At 37.8% G+C, this 14894-nt stretch overlaps 5 protein-coding genes across 5 annotated transcripts in view; 3 read left to right on the top strand and 2 right to left on the bottom strand.

Moving 5' to 3' along the window:
- LOC135078811 (actin-binding protein WASF3) overlaps positions 1 to 9687 on the bottom strand; it is a 33732-nt gene extending 24045 nt beyond the window's left edge. The window contains exon 1 of the mRNA XM_063973376.1: positions 9457 to 9687. The gene's annotated coding sequence lies outside the window, so the exon portion shown is untranslated. The remainder of the gene's footprint in view (positions 1 to 9456) is intronic.
- LOC135078429 (alcohol dehydrogenase 2-like) lies at positions 2713 to 4591 on the top strand. The gene is made up of 4 exons (XM_063972991.1): positions 2713 to 2846; positions 3255 to 3425; positions 3623 to 3777; positions 4368 to 4591. The coding sequence occupies exons 1-4, from the start codon at positions 2742 to 2744 to the stop codon at positions 4522 to 4524; spliced, it is 588 nt and encodes a 195-aa protein (XP_063829061.1). The 5' UTR covers positions 2713 to 2741; the 3' UTR covers positions 4525 to 4591.
- On the top strand, positions 5427 to 8079 carry LOC135078607 (15-hydroxyprostaglandin dehydrogenase [NAD(+)]-like). Its single transcript, XM_063973136.1, has 5 exons — positions 5427 to 5531; positions 5693 to 5929; positions 6068 to 6241; positions 6374 to 6528; positions 6719 to 8079. Exons 1-5 carry the CDS (start codon positions 5427 to 5429, stop codon positions 6870 to 6872), a joined length of 825 nt encoding a protein of 274 aa, XP_063829206.1. The 3' UTR covers positions 6873 to 8079.
- A 1634-nt stretch (positions 9688 to 11321) lies between the features above and the next one.
- Positions 11322 to 12667, top strand: LOC135078767 (diphosphomevalonate decarboxylase). Its single transcript, XM_063973323.1, has one exon. The coding sequence runs from the start codon at positions 11409 to 11411 to the stop codon at positions 12582 to 12584; it is 1176 nt and encodes a 391-aa protein (XP_063829393.1). The 5' UTR covers positions 11322 to 11408; the 3' UTR covers positions 12585 to 12667.
- Positions 12668 to 12869: 202 nt separating this feature from the next.
- LOC135078768 (small ribosomal subunit protein RACK1) lies at positions 12870 to 14777 on the bottom strand. The gene is made up of 5 exons (XM_063973324.1): positions 14599 to 14777; positions 14099 to 14307; positions 13611 to 13817; positions 13252 to 13503; positions 12870 to 13137 (listed from the first exon to the last, which is right to left on the bottom strand). The coding sequence occupies exons 1-5, from the start codon at positions 14705 to 14707 to the stop codon at positions 12955 to 12957; spliced, it is 960 nt and encodes a 319-aa protein (XP_063829394.1). The 5' UTR covers positions 14708 to 14777; the 3' UTR covers positions 12870 to 12954.
- Between the last annotated feature and the right edge of the window lie 117 nt (positions 14778 to 14894).

The following is a 14894-nucleotide window of genomic DNA, read 5'->3' as shown; positions in this document are numbered from 1 at the left end:
TTTCAAAATATTAATTACTCCTGATTCGAGTACTCGAGTGTTGTTAATAGAGTCGCCTGCTGAAGCTGAAGGTAATAGAATAGATAAAGAAGGCACCATAATAACATTGAATTTAAATTCACAACGGCTCTACATAGCGCCAGCTCAGTTAGACGATCCATCCATCAGTAGTGGTCTAAAGAGGCTGATGATGATGATCATTGCAATCTGAATTCGGATCAATATCCAACCTTTATCAACATCAACAACGCTGCTGGTCCAAAAAACATTGCAAGCAAGATTTAAGATAATCAAGTGAACGTTGTACATTCACAAAAACTTGAATTAGCGTAATTGAAAGCCGTTGTAACATGTAGTGGGCAGTGATTAACAGTTTAACGCGCCGAAGAGCGGCAGCACACGCGAGAGATATCTGCTGCAAGCATGCGATGCGACTGCGCATTGTCACTGTAATGGCGCAGTTACACTACGCGGGAAATTGCAGGAAAATCGAACAGAAGCGCCCAAGACACACACCGAAGTATGGTCAACGTACGGCGAAACTGAAATGCGTGTTGTTTACACTATAAATGTCTCGATCAATTTTCAGCATAGTGTAACTGCGCCATAATGCTAATGCTGCGCTGCGAGTCATTGCCGATTAATTTGTAACATTAATCTAATACGTACTGCACTTATCTTGATTACAAGGACGGTTTGACGTTCTTGTTGTCAAAAAGATAAAGAAAGCAGGAAGACTTGGCATTCGACTCAGATAAGAGGTTTATGAATACAAAGGCCTTTGCAAGTGTCAGGATGCAAATGGGTTGCATGTAAAATTATAAATGCAAAAGTAACTCTGTCTCTCTTAAACCTCTGAACCGATTTAGATAAACTGATTAATTCTTCTGATTAATTTCGTTGCGGGTCCAATGACAGTTTAACTCTCCCCCTGGACAAACTTGACCTTCACTGGTTGGGGTTTTATATCGATCCTGGCTACACAGGACTTGCACCGGTGGGAATAGTCCCGTAAGGCACTACGTCACCGAAACTCGGCAGTCGACAACAAGACATCAATCTGCCAAAATACTAAGATTTTCCTAATGGATATCTTTATTTCTGTGTAATAAAGTTCCACATCAATGAAAGTAATTTAATATTTTGTGACAGGTTCTGCAAGTGTAGCTGACAGAATGCCATCTATTCATCTTAATTCATGACAGATTTATTTCATCTTCAAATGCCAATTACTCGTACAATTAACGACATTTCAAATCAAAGTACCAGTTGCGATATGATCGACTGACGATAATGAGTTTTGATGTCATTGCAGTAATATAAATCCCGAAAGAAGAGTTTTGAAACATAACATTTCAACCGAAAATGGGGCCGTCCATAAATTACGTCATCGATTTTTTCAGATTTTAGACCCCCCCCCCCCCCCCCCTACAATCATCCTATCGTCATTTCTTAATGACCCCCCCCCCCCTTCTCCCAAAATTGACGTCATTACCAGTTTGACAAAATTAAAACATTGCAAATTTGAGAAAAATAGGGTATTTTATGATTAAAACACTTGGTTATAGAATCACCTTTTATTATTTTAAATTCACTCTTCAGTTTACGCCATATTATTTCATCGCAAAGCTTTTGTGCGGCTTGAGGGGTTTTATCAAAATAACGTCTCTTCACAGCAGAAAACAATCGCTGGTGCACTTTTTTGTAAGTCAATAACCATCGCGGATAGGGTTGCTAGGTCCAAAATCACAAAAGCCGGACTTTGTGCTTCATTTTGGCCGGACATTTTACCCTAAAAGCCGGACATGTGACCCGGGGGGGGGGGGGGGGGGGGTGCAATTAGTGAGCTCACTAACGAGTGAGTACTATCATCATCGGTTTTGTCCAAGGTCCTGATGCGCGGCAGTCTAATAAAAAGCCGGACAAGCCGGACACCGGTTATTTTGGCCGGACACGCAATCAAAAAGCCGGCTATGTCCGGCTTTATCCGGACGCCTGGCAACCCTAATCGCGGATCGACTATAGCAGTGTTTTTCAACCTGTGGGTCGCGACCCCCTGGGGGATCGCGAAGCCTCTATAGGGGGGTCGCGAGAGGTCGTAAAAACTACTTCAGTAAAAAAAAATCTTATAAAGACAGATTAATCCGAAATCTAATTATGCAAATGTTGTATGGATTGAAGTATTCGGTCCCTACAAACATCTTGGCAACATTATAAAATACATGAAAAAAAAAGGCAAGCAGTCGAGGGGTTGCCAAAAATTTTTTCATACTAGGGGGGTCGTGACATGAACTCGCCTCTCACATTTGCAGTCTCAGTTACTAGGTGTGCTGGAAGAAATTTCTTTTTAGAAATAATATTTTTGTACGTGAACAATAACTAAACTAATAAACTATAATTAAATAAATAAGAATGACGTCAATTTCGAAACACCCCCTCCCCCCTATCTATCATTTACCGTCATCCGCAGACCAACCCCCCCCCCCCCCCCTAATTTAGAATGACGTAATATATGGACGGCCCCAATGTTTGAGCGATACCTACTTATTTTGAGCTAAGTGGCAAAGTGGCAAACGACACTATCGCAAAACCACGATTATATTGTAAAATAGTTTTTACGCCGTCTAAAATGGTGTATGGCAATTTAACAGCTTCTCACTTGATAAGATAATGTCTAGACAACTTTTTAAAAACCTAAGTAGGTGTGTGATATTGTTTCAGTGTATCGCGAGAACTGTACCATGTCAGAGCTCAAAAAAATTGAAGGAAAAACATTTTTGATAACCGGTGGCGCTTCGGAGCTTGGCGCTGGATATGCTCAAGCATTCCTAGAAAATGGAGCCAAGGCAAGTTTAATCCTAACACTACTTTTAATTATTTTAATCATAGTGACAGACCTAAGAGTATTGATTGACCACTCGACCATTTTCGACAGAGCGTGGCTATTTTGGACATATCTGAAGATGCCGGTAAAGCAACAGCGAAGAGATTAAATAAAATCTTCCCAAACAAAGTGTTGTTCTTCAAATGTGACGTCGGCAATGAAGAGAGTTTGACACAGGCATTTAATGAAGTAGTCGATAAATTCAAAACGGTGGATGTAATTATTAACAACGCTGGCGTTATGAACGACTCGCCCAACATGTTTAGGAAGTCAATTACGTAAGTGTTGTATCTACTCCATCTATCAGATAGATTCTATCTAATCTTGTTGTATGGTAGAATACGAATTCTAGATTCTGTTTGAATTTCAGAAAGGTTTAGTGTCGCTAACCTACAAAGGTCTGGAGCATATGCACAAAGATGGAGGCGTTGGGGGCACCATAGTGAACATATCGTCAACAGCAGCCTTCGGCAGGTTTCCTTATGTGCCCGCCTACTCGGGTAGTAAGGCAGGGGTGTTACACTTCAGCAACTGTCTCGCGGTAAGCAACTTTATAATACCAGTACGAAGTTCAGGCGGTAGTCGAATGTACGAACAGTTTCGCGAACGCGGCTTGACATAACGGCATAAATAACTCTAATTTATTACAATCTATGTTACTAGACAATAATATATTTGTCAGCGACCGTGGATAATTAGACATAATTACATTACTCATAATGCGTTCAAAATCCACAGGTGGATCCTTTTCACGAAGTTACTGGTGTAAGAATTATAAGTATGTGTATTGGACCCACCGAAACACCAATATTTAACAACATGGATCAAATATCTTATGACGAAAGGAGCGGAAAAGCAATGGCCCAACTTCTGTCTTCCCTCAATTATCAAAGGTAGTGTATCCTAATATTCTATCTAATGTCTGAAGAAATGCAACTTATTATAAATTGCGAAACCTCTAAAGGAGAGATTGAAGCACAGGACTGAGATCTGTATTACAGAATGTAGTTCAAAACTCGGTTCAAACTCAATGTCAAAATATTCAGAGCAATGACAGGAGATAATCTACATTATAGCTGAGATGGAAGCGAATTTCATCGTGTCTTTATAATACAGACCTGAGTGAAGTTATGATTTGACGAAATAGTGAACAGCCCCCCTAGACAAAATGCACTTTTTGACCGAATCGAAAATTGAATCTGTCAAAACTCTATAACACTTACACTTTGTCTAGACCCACAGATAGAGTTGGCGGTGAAACTCAGGGGACTACACTCGGCCCAGCTAAGTCGGGAGTCACGTTCATTAATGAGTTAAATAGCAATGACGATGTTTCATAAAACAAAAAAACCTCCAATTTTAATATAATATTATTCTCAATAAACTTATAAATGTAATTTTTTGTACGTGTTGTTTACGTATTAATTAATTAATAAGAACGAATGTGCGAGTGCAGAAAGCTAAATTGATTTCTTTTTCATAGACCCGAATCAGCTGTCAGTAGCGTCGTGGAAGCATTCAAGCAAGGAACCAACGGCAGCATTTGGTTTTCAGTCAATGACAAGCCAGTAAAAGACATCACCCTAGCCTACAACCAAGCACAAGATTTCCTAACAAAAGCTATAAACTCTGATTTATAAAGTATTTCTACTCATTTATTTATTTTTATCATGTCAATTAAATAAATTTTAATTTGAATATTTCTTCCATGAGTATTTTTATTTTATTTAACCTGTAAAGTAAAAAATGTAAGTTTAGGGCTGTAAATCGTAAAAAACACAAAATGGACTAGATGACAGAGCGAAAAATGTACACTATCAACATTATCAGGTTTTTTGATAAGTTGGCCCCACATGACTGAAAAATATTAAATAATGAAGACTGCCAAATCTTATCAGTGCTTGAGGCTTTGATGTTTTTTTAAAATAAAGATCAAAATCAAAAATGTTTATTAAATTTAGACCACAGCTGGCACTTATGAACGTCAAAGATTATTGATTATTACATAATTAATTTGTATTGCACAAATTACGAACAGTAGCTTTAGCCCCTCGAGGCAAGCTGAATAATATGCTTGTGTTACGAGTGGGCTCACCACAATAGTCGAGTGATGGCGGTGGGATTCGAACCCGCGTTCCTCTGATCTCGAGTCGTCCAGTCCGACCCCTTCACCGCTCGGCTATCGTGGCTAGATAGAAGGGTACAGGGCAAAACAAGGAATGTCCCTAAAATTTTTGATGGCAATATTTTCGATTTCCCGCGTATTTTTATTTGAAATTATACAAAAAGCGTAAAAACAAGTAATAGTCATAAATGTATTCATATTAGTAGTTTATAATTTTAAGTGACACATAAGAATATTTTAAACTTTAAAAAATTTAAATGTTCATTACGTAACTGTTTGTTTTTGTGACATTTCTTGTTTTGCCCCTGTACCCTGTATTATACATGTCATGATGATAAATAAATAGATTAGATAGATAAAAAGTATATAAATTTGAAGACGGCAGATATTTTATGTAATAGCTGTGAAAATTCCAACATGACTGAGTTCAGTGTAGTCGAGGGGAAGACCTTTTTAATCACCGGTGGTGCTTCAGGGCTAGGCGCCGGTTACGTGGAATTGTTCCTTCAAGAAGGCGCCAAGGCAAGTATCACATACTGCACTTACACATGGGCCCTGTATGAAAATTTGCAAACAGGACATCCAAAAGCACCAACCCTTTACATAATGAGTGATTCCGTCCCTGGCGGCCCCGGTATACCTTATATTCACACCAAATACAAAGTTTTTCTTTTCTTCAACAGAGTGTGGCCATTTTGGATATATCTGAGCAAACTGGGAAACTATTTACAGACAAATTAAACAAGGCATATCCTGGCAAAGTGATATTTTTGAAATGTGATGTCAGCAATGAAGAATCTTTGACAGAGGCGTTTAACGTAGTGGTCGACAAGTTTGGAACTGTGGATGTAGTCATCAACAATGCTGGGGTCATGAATGATTCTCCGAACATATGGAGGAAAGCGAGTGATGTGAACTATGTGAGTTTCGCCTTCAAATGTTTTTAATTGAAATAATATCATTATCTACACAAACCGTTTTTAGATAACATCTACCTAAATTACTATGATGTAATAGTTATATTTTGATAAAACGCTTATCTTTATTTTGATTTTCAGCAAGGAATGGTTTCCCTCACATTGAAGGCTCTGAAACACATGAGTAAAGAGGAAGGAGGCAAAGGAGGCACCATTATAAACGTGTCTTCTGCACTAGGTTTTACCAGATTCCCATTTCTACCCATATACTCTGGATGTAAAGCTGGTATCTTACACTTCAGCTACAGTATTGCGGTAAAAACTTTTTAGAAATTTCAAGTACACTAGTTATTTTTTTATTCGACTGCGCCAGAAGGAGGGTTATGTTTTTTAAAAGCACATGACTGTCTTTATAATACTCTGACGAATATTCTTAATGTTCCATAGATGGACCCCTTCCATGACCAAACCGGTGTAAGGATAATAATTATGTGCTATGGAGGTACTGACACACCATTACTTCACAATATGGACAAGCTGTCATACAATGAAAAGCGTGGAGAGGAGATGAACAGCACGATTGACCCTGAAACCATTCAAAGGTAACGATTTTTGCACTCTTGCATAGTGCTTGCTTAAGTGAAGCAGAAAATCGAACGCACAGCTTTGAATCGAGTTCTGTGATAGGTTCATTTGTCACGCGCACTGTGAGATCTCATAGTAATGTTTGTGAATATGGGTGTTTGTTTATGTATTTCGATTTTTACATTAACCCAATTTTTTTTTTTCTAGACCTGAATCAGCAATAAAAGGACTTGTAGAAGCATTCAAGCGAGGTTCTAATGGGACCATCTGGTTTTCAGCAGCCAACAGACCAGTTGAGGATATTACCCCAGTAATTAGTAAAGCATATGAGATGATAGAAAATGCTTGCCCTTGGAAATAATAGATATAAAAATAAATTTCTAAAGTGTATACCTACTAACTTTTTTTACTTGGCTACAATCTAAAAATGTGAAAGCTATAGATCGTTTCATCCACAAAGACGCACCCTACCATTCTTCCGATAATGTTTGACTTTTGAGTGTTATCGGTACACGCTAAATCATACATGAGTGCACACGCACACTACAATAATGACGTTCGGATTGCTCGGATCAAACTAACCGCACCCCGCACTTCGTTCGAACAAAATTGGTGGGGCGCGTCTTCGTGGATGAAACGATCTATGTATAGCTAGCTAGTTACCCCCCAAGAATTGATTTTGTATGCTTTTCTTTTACTAAATACAGAACATTAGTTTTGTAGGTCTAAGGATTTCAACTATGGGTTCCAACTAAATTTTCTAATCCGAGAGTCTAGTTACAAATAAAGGGGCGCTTATTACATTGCCACATTCTGGCGTTTCCGTCCGCGGATGATGATTCCCGGTGGATATAGCGAGCGCGTCTCGCGCATGTTGTAAATATTACTCAGATTTTCATTCCAGTCAATTTATCAGAAGTTTTTGTTTCTGTGAGCAAACTTAACCACATTATCATGTAATACACATTTAGCCCTGTATTATAATCCCAGCTAATATTATAAATGCGAAAGTAACTCTGTCTGTCTGTCTGTCTGTTACGCTTTCCCGCTTAAACCTCGCAACCGATTTTGATGAAATTTGGCATAGAGATAGTTTGAGTCCCGGGAAAGAACATAGGATAGTTTTTATCCCGGTTTTTGAAACAGGGACGCGCGCGATAAAGTTTTTCTGTGACAGACAAAATTCCACGCGGGCGAAGCCGCGGGCGGAAAGCTAGTAATTAATAAATATAGAAAATGAAACAATGATCACTCTCAGTGACTACTTTGCTATGGCATAAAAATTCCTAGTCAATAATATGTCAGCCCACATACCTTACACATCTTTTTGCTAAATGCCATATAATAAATACTTTTAAGGTTTAGATAAGCATATCTATAAAAAAAAAACAAGACGACAGATAAGCAACGCTGGGGATTAAAATTTTTCATACAATGCATTAGTTATTAATAATTAGATGTTATTGCCAATACCTATAACAATTTGGTCTAGGGGTATTTTCTGCATGTACAAAAAAATCAGTATAATAAAAATGAAGGAAATATATGTTACTGGTTTGGTGAATTGAGTCTCGCATTTTATTTTCCACCGAATTATTTGATAAGCATGAAAATAGCAGCACCGTTGCCATGAAGATAGAAATTAGTTAAGAAATATTTATTTAAACAGAAGCCACATGGTAAGGCGAGTGAGAAAATTATTTATTTAAATCCTTCTAATAGTTAATTAATGCTGGATAATTTTGTTGTAGACATTTCTCTTATTTTCCAACAATACAACTATCAATAATGTTTAGCCAATGGCATCAACATTTAAACAAAACAGTTGTGCGAATCTTACAAAGCAAGGATACAGTCAATCTAACAAGAATTAACAGATTTGATGCTATAATTTCAACAAAGTTAAAATAATATAAATGTATCAAGATTTCAATCTCTTACCTTGTAATATTTTCACGTCATAATGAAAATAGATCTTTCTGGCTGGTGTCTCACACATTTTTAAACTTTCTAACTTGTCAGAAAAACAGATATAAATCAGTTATTTTAAGTCTAATAAGAATTTAATAAGTTACAATCTGGAGATGATTGCTATGGATTGAATAATTAAATATATTTTTAGATACTTATCATTATGGGTAGTTCTTGCCCAAATTGTTACTGTAAGTCTAGAGATATATAATTTTAATGTTGTTTACAGTTGAGTAACAACCTAAATGAAGGTACCTCTGTTAATTTTATACCAAAACAAGAAAATTATGATGTGAAACCATGCTTCACAACATGATACTCTATTCTTCAGTACTTAGGTGCAGTATAAGAATACCAGATTTGGAATGCGAATTTGAGGCCTCATGCAGATAATGAACTATCACCCAAAGTTCACACGAAAAGATCATTGTGATAAGTATCTCAATGTTCTCATTTTTATTCATAACTAGCTGACCCGGCGAACTTTGTTCCGCCTTAATGGCAATAAATAAGCAGATTTTTTTTTATTTCGAACGGGATAAAAAGTATCCTATGTCCTTCTCCTGGCTCTAAACTACCTCCCTGACAATTTTCAGCTAAATCGGTTCAGCCGTTCTTGAGTTATAAGTGGAGTAACTAACACGACTTTCTTTTATTTAAATAGATTTTTCGGCTTCAATTACCTAAGCTAGTAAAACTCAACAAGCAAAGTTCTAGTGATCGTGATGACAAATTCTAGTTCCTGATTAACGTGGATAACGTTGGGCACGGTGAGTCGGTGACTGTTGCGAATGATAGGTAAAACCTTCGCTTCACAACGCCCATTTTATTGGTTCAGTTAGCAAGTGTAGTAGCCGTTGATATGCATCGAGGTAATTAATTATATTTCATACATCAATACCTATTGGAAACGTATACCTGAATGAGAATTTAGTGTATTTATTTCTTGAATTATTAGCCAAATAAGTACTCACCCTCTCCGCCCAAGAAGTCAACAGATTAGGTGACGTAATAAACACAGTGTATATTATCCCATTCGAATCACAAATGCAATCTAACACAGTCAGAATAACCACAGCAACCAAATTTAGCAGTAGTAGCCAGTTATTTTATCGAATTCATACACAGACCACCACTGTACCGTGCCACAAAACGAAAATGGCAGCGATAAACTGAAATGTGTAGTGTAGTTCGGCAGAATAAAAAATAGGTCATCCGGTTATATATGAGATTCGACTCTCGCATTTATTACTAGAACGATAAAACGTAATTTCTATTCACAGATAAGACGGAATCGATACTTCTTAATCTGGCCGCGTTATATGCAATTTCAAAAAGCTGCCGCTTGAGAAAATTTACGTTTTGTTTCCTAGAAATTTTAACGTTAATGAAATACTGATAAAAATTTAATCACTTCATATACAATAACAGCAAATAGCAAATTTACGCACAATAAATTTTACTCAATAGATCAAAAGAAAATTATTAATATCACAAACACACGTACGTATTACATGTATATGAACAAAAATAACTAAACGCAATTTTTACATTTTGTTCTTAGTCACGTAGTGCTTACAATAATATCATGTGATATTTTTTGTTTTTCATTAACACTGACACAGGGTCACACAGGTCAGTGATCATTATTTAATATGAATCCGGGATAAGTTCACCGTAAAGCCGGATCTCCAGCGCGTGTTTTGCCTTGCCTTACGCAATCAACAATAATAGTATTACCTAGATGTCAATATTCAACAAAATTGCCTACAAAAAATTTTGAATGTTAATATGTTTTTGTTGATTGTGTAGGGCAAAACACGCGCTGGAGTTCCAGCTTTAGCCATTAATCAATTTTCATCTTGAGCCGCAGTCCATCCAAGAGCTTCTTCTTTTGAATATAAAAAAATATTTTAAAAATTATAAATAACTTGAAAAAAACGAACTGCCTAAGGCTGGAATTGAACCCACGACCTTTCGCTTACCGGGCAACTGCTCTTCCAACTGAGCTACTTATGACACTGGATGAACTCGTTGAAATTTTCAAGTGTAATACGCTGTTACGGCCAGCGTTTACGTTACGAATGGTCGTGGGTTCAATTCCCACCTTAGGCAGTTCGATTTCTTCAAGTTATAATTAGTTTGAGATGCAACTCTTTACGCTAAAAATTAAATAACCACTTAATATAATTTGTTAATTAAAATATTTAATTTAATTTAAATACCCACACACACCTCCCTAGTTTTACCCCCTTCATCTATCTTACGCGGTTTAGATTTTTTCATACAGATGTTTTTTCCCGCTAACTCCCGTTCCCGTGGAAATTTTGCAATATCCTATTGTAATTAAGCTTTAAGTTTACTAAGGTACCTGCATGCCAAATTTCAAGCGTCTAACTTAAGCGGTTTAGATTTTTCATAAAAAAGGATTTTCCCGCTAATTCCCGTTCCCGTGGGAATTTCGGGAATTCCTTTCTTAGTGCACCTCTACGGTACCTAAGCTACGTCTCTTTCAAATTTCAAGTGCCTACGTTTAGCCGTTTCTTGCGTTGATATGTCAGTCAGTCGGTCAGTTTCTCCTTTTATATATTTAGAAGATTACATTGATCGATTATAGACATTGATCGAAAATAAAGTAACGCGAAAGAAATAAAGAGAAATATTATTTCTCCTTAAGCTACTCTCATTTCACATTCACATGAAACGAGGCTATTATTAGGCAATACCTAGTATATCATTAACGTTCCGAGCTGTGTTGACATACCTACCTATTAATTTTCTCTCTCTCTCTCTCTCCAGTGGTGGTGACGTTTTCCTTGGCAAAAAATTTTGAAACTTCGCTCGCTCTACACTTTTTTGATTGTGGAGCAGTGTTGTTTTCGCTACAAAGCAAGTGATAACTATTTAAATTCATTGAATCCAGAAAATGAGCGGAATTATTACAGTGGTGGCACCGGTCAACATAGCTGTCATAAAATACTGGGGCAAACGCGATGAAGAATTAATAATCCCGTTGAACGATTCCGTTAGTGTTACTTTGGACACGAATGTGATGTGTGCAAAAACTTCCGTATGCGTGAGTCCCGACTTCACAAATAATGAAATTTGGTTGAATGGACAGAAAGAGTCTTTTACTAGCCCACGTTTGCAAAACTGCCTAAGAGAAATTAAGTTGAGAGCCGTTGCCGAGCGCAGTGTTGATGATGTTTTTTTGTCGTGGAAAATTCATGTCTGTTCTGAAAATAACTTTCCAACTGCAGCAGGATTAGCATCATCTGCCGCTGGATACGCCTGTTTAGTTACAGCTCTGGCAAAACTTTATAAAATTAAATCTGACGTCAGTTCTATTGCAAGACTTGGTTCCGGCAGTGCTTGTCGGAGCGTTTATGGAGGCTTCGTGCACTGGCACGCTGGTGTGAAAGCTGATGGCTCAGATTCTGTTGCTACTCAGATAGTGGGCAGTTCCCATTGGCCACAGATGAGAGCTTTGATCCTTGTTGTGGGTGATGACAGAAAAAAAGTGAGCTCTACAAAAGGAATGAAAATATCCAAAGAAACTTCTGAACTACTTCATTATCGCATTGAAAAGTGTGTTCCCCGAAGGACAGAAGAAATCTGTGAAGCAATCAAAAATAAGGACTTCTCTAAATTTGCTGAAATCACTATGAAGGACAGTAATCAATTTCATGCAATTTGTCTGGATTCATATCCACCTTTTGCTTACATGACAGCAACTTCACTGAAGATAATAGATTTTGTTCACAAATATAATGAGATTTGTGGGGAACCTAGAGTTGCTTATACTTTTGATGCAGGACCTAATGCATGTTTGTATCTTCTAGAGGAAGAAGTTTCTAAAGTTCTGGGTTTGATTCAGTATCTTTTCCCCACAACAATAAGTGACAGTTTTATCAAGGGCTTGGATACTAAAGCAACACCAGCAAGTGAAGAAGTGTTGCAAAACTTGTCATTGCAGCCTGAGGCTAAGGATTCAGTAAAGTATGTAATCTATACTAAGGTTGGTGATGGACCTACAGAAGTAACTGATGGAAGCTCTCTACTAAATGATGCTGGGTGGCCAGTGAATCCTGTTATTGAATAATTTTCCATCTCAGTATTATGTAGTCATTACTTTGGTATTTGTGTTAGATTTTAAGATTGTGGTGGTCTGTTGTATAGCTTTATATTTATTTATATTTTTATGATAATGATGTTGGAAGATAAGCATCTAAGATAAGCATAATAAGAGAATTCCAAATACAAGAACTTAAATTTTATTTACATTACAATAATAGCTTGTACATTAACATACACTTTGTATCAATAACCTTAACATCATGAAAAGTGATGAATTAATCATTAGGAGATCAAAATGAAAATAGATAACTTCTATACAATTCCATTTATTTTTATCCTCAAGTTAGCAGTCATATCCAGAACAAAAATAAATGAAACTTCATCTCTTCGACACCTTATCGGGCAGAGACTGAAACCTGCCAGACTCTGATGATGTTGTCGGAGTAACCAGCGAAGAGGGTCTGACCGTCAGTGGACCACGCCAGCGAGAGGCACTGAGGCGGGTCAGCCTTGGAGTTTTGTGTCTGGTTGATGATTTCTGGCCTGAGTTCTTCAACCATTTCCTTGCTTTCAAGGTCCTGTTGACAACGAAAATGATTTTTTATAACATAGTACAAATTTTAGTACAATAATAGCATGTAAATCAAGTACATAATATTGTTTATGTACTGTAGGTTTTAAGTGAAACTTACCCAGATCTTGATGGAGGGTCCAAATGCAGCACACAGCCAGTATCTGTTAGGTGAGAAGCACAGGGCTGTGATGATGTCATTGTGGTCCAGGGTATGGAGGTGCTTGCCGTCGTTCAAGTCCCAGAGCATAGCCTTCATGTCCTTGCCTCCAGACGCACACAGGGAGCCATCAGGAGAGACTGTGACTGTGTTCAAGTAGCCAGAGTGACCAAGGTGGTTGATCTTAAGCTTGCAGTTGGTCAAGTGCCAGACCTGAGGAAAAAAACATTCATCAGTTAAGATAAGAGTGAAGATAATGCAAACTGTTAAAAATAATGACAATATTTTTGGTTCTTATTTTACAAAAAAAAAATATTTACCTTGACTGTGCGGTCCCATCCAGCAGAGACAATGATGGGGTTGGCATGATTTGGCGAGAAACGCACGCACGAGACCCAGTCACTGTGGCCATCGTCCTGGATAGTGTACTTGCACTCAGCGAGGGTGTTCCACAGCTTGATGGTCTTGTCGCGGGATCCGGAGACAATTTGACGGTTGTCCACAGAGAAAGCCACTGAGAGGACATCCTGTTATCATACAAATAAAGATTAGAACATTGAAAGTGAAAAAAGGTTATGTTGGGTGCATGTGTTGAATTAAAATGCTTGTTAGTTCTGTGCAAATATATGGAGAATAATAGCACCAGTGAACAGTGAAGCATTCATTACTTACACTTTAGAATACATAGGAGATCTCCACCCTTATCTTCTGCCTCGCATAGGCACATACACACTAATCTTCTGCCTCGCATAGGCACAGTTTTCACTGTTTAGATTTGAGCCCTAATAGAGTAAAAGTTCTATCACACCTTAGTATGATCTTCAAAACGCCTGGTGGTCTTTCCAGCTGCGAGATCCCACAGACGCAGAGTCTTGTCCCAGGATCCGGACAGAGCGTAGTTTCCGTCGCTGGACAGAACGACGTCGGAGATGAAGTGGGAGTGACCGTACAGACGCTTCTGGGGAACGCCGTAGTTGGTCTCGTCACGGGTCAACTTCCACACGATGAGGGTCTTGTCTGAAACAGAACACGACTAATGTATAGACACTGTCAAGTAAAATTTACACCGGCTTTTTGTTCAGAGTAAAATCAGCCCCATATCCGCTTGCCGCTCAGGTATCGCGTGGCAAAGTTTGATTCATCATTTTCAATAAAAATACACCTAGCACGTGCATTGTTCAATAAAAGACTATACATTAATAAAAGAAGATGTTACTGATCGATTGAATATAGTCGGATTATCAAAGATTTAACATCGTCTTAAGACATGTCGTATGTTAGCGTGGAGATTAAAATAGCAATATTTACCTCGGGAAGATGATAAAATCATGTCAGGGTATTTTGGGTTAGTAGCAATTTGCGTAACCCAGCCATTGTGACCGCACAAAGTGCCTCGAAGCTTCAGAGTTTCACTCATTTTTAGAATATGCCTGCCAGCAACCTATCTCCGACACAACCGAAAACGAAAAGAGAGAATCGGCGAATTGAAAGCTGTCAAGTGTCAACGTCAAATAGAAACCGGAAATCAAAAACTTTTTAAAAAGTATTTCACGGTGTTGCCACTCTAATAATAAAGGTTTAACCGTTATTAATAACGGTATTGA

This window comes from Ostrinia nubilalis, chromosome 15, assembly GCF_963855985.1.
Source record: "Ostrinia nubilalis chromosome 15, ilOstNubi1.1, whole genome shotgun sequence".
NCBI lineage: Eukaryota > Metazoa > Arthropoda > Insecta > Lepidoptera > Crambidae > Ostrinia > Ostrinia nubilalis.
The sequence above is the reverse complement of the archived record's forward strand: the minus strand, read 5'-3'. Positions and strand labels throughout refer to the sequence as shown.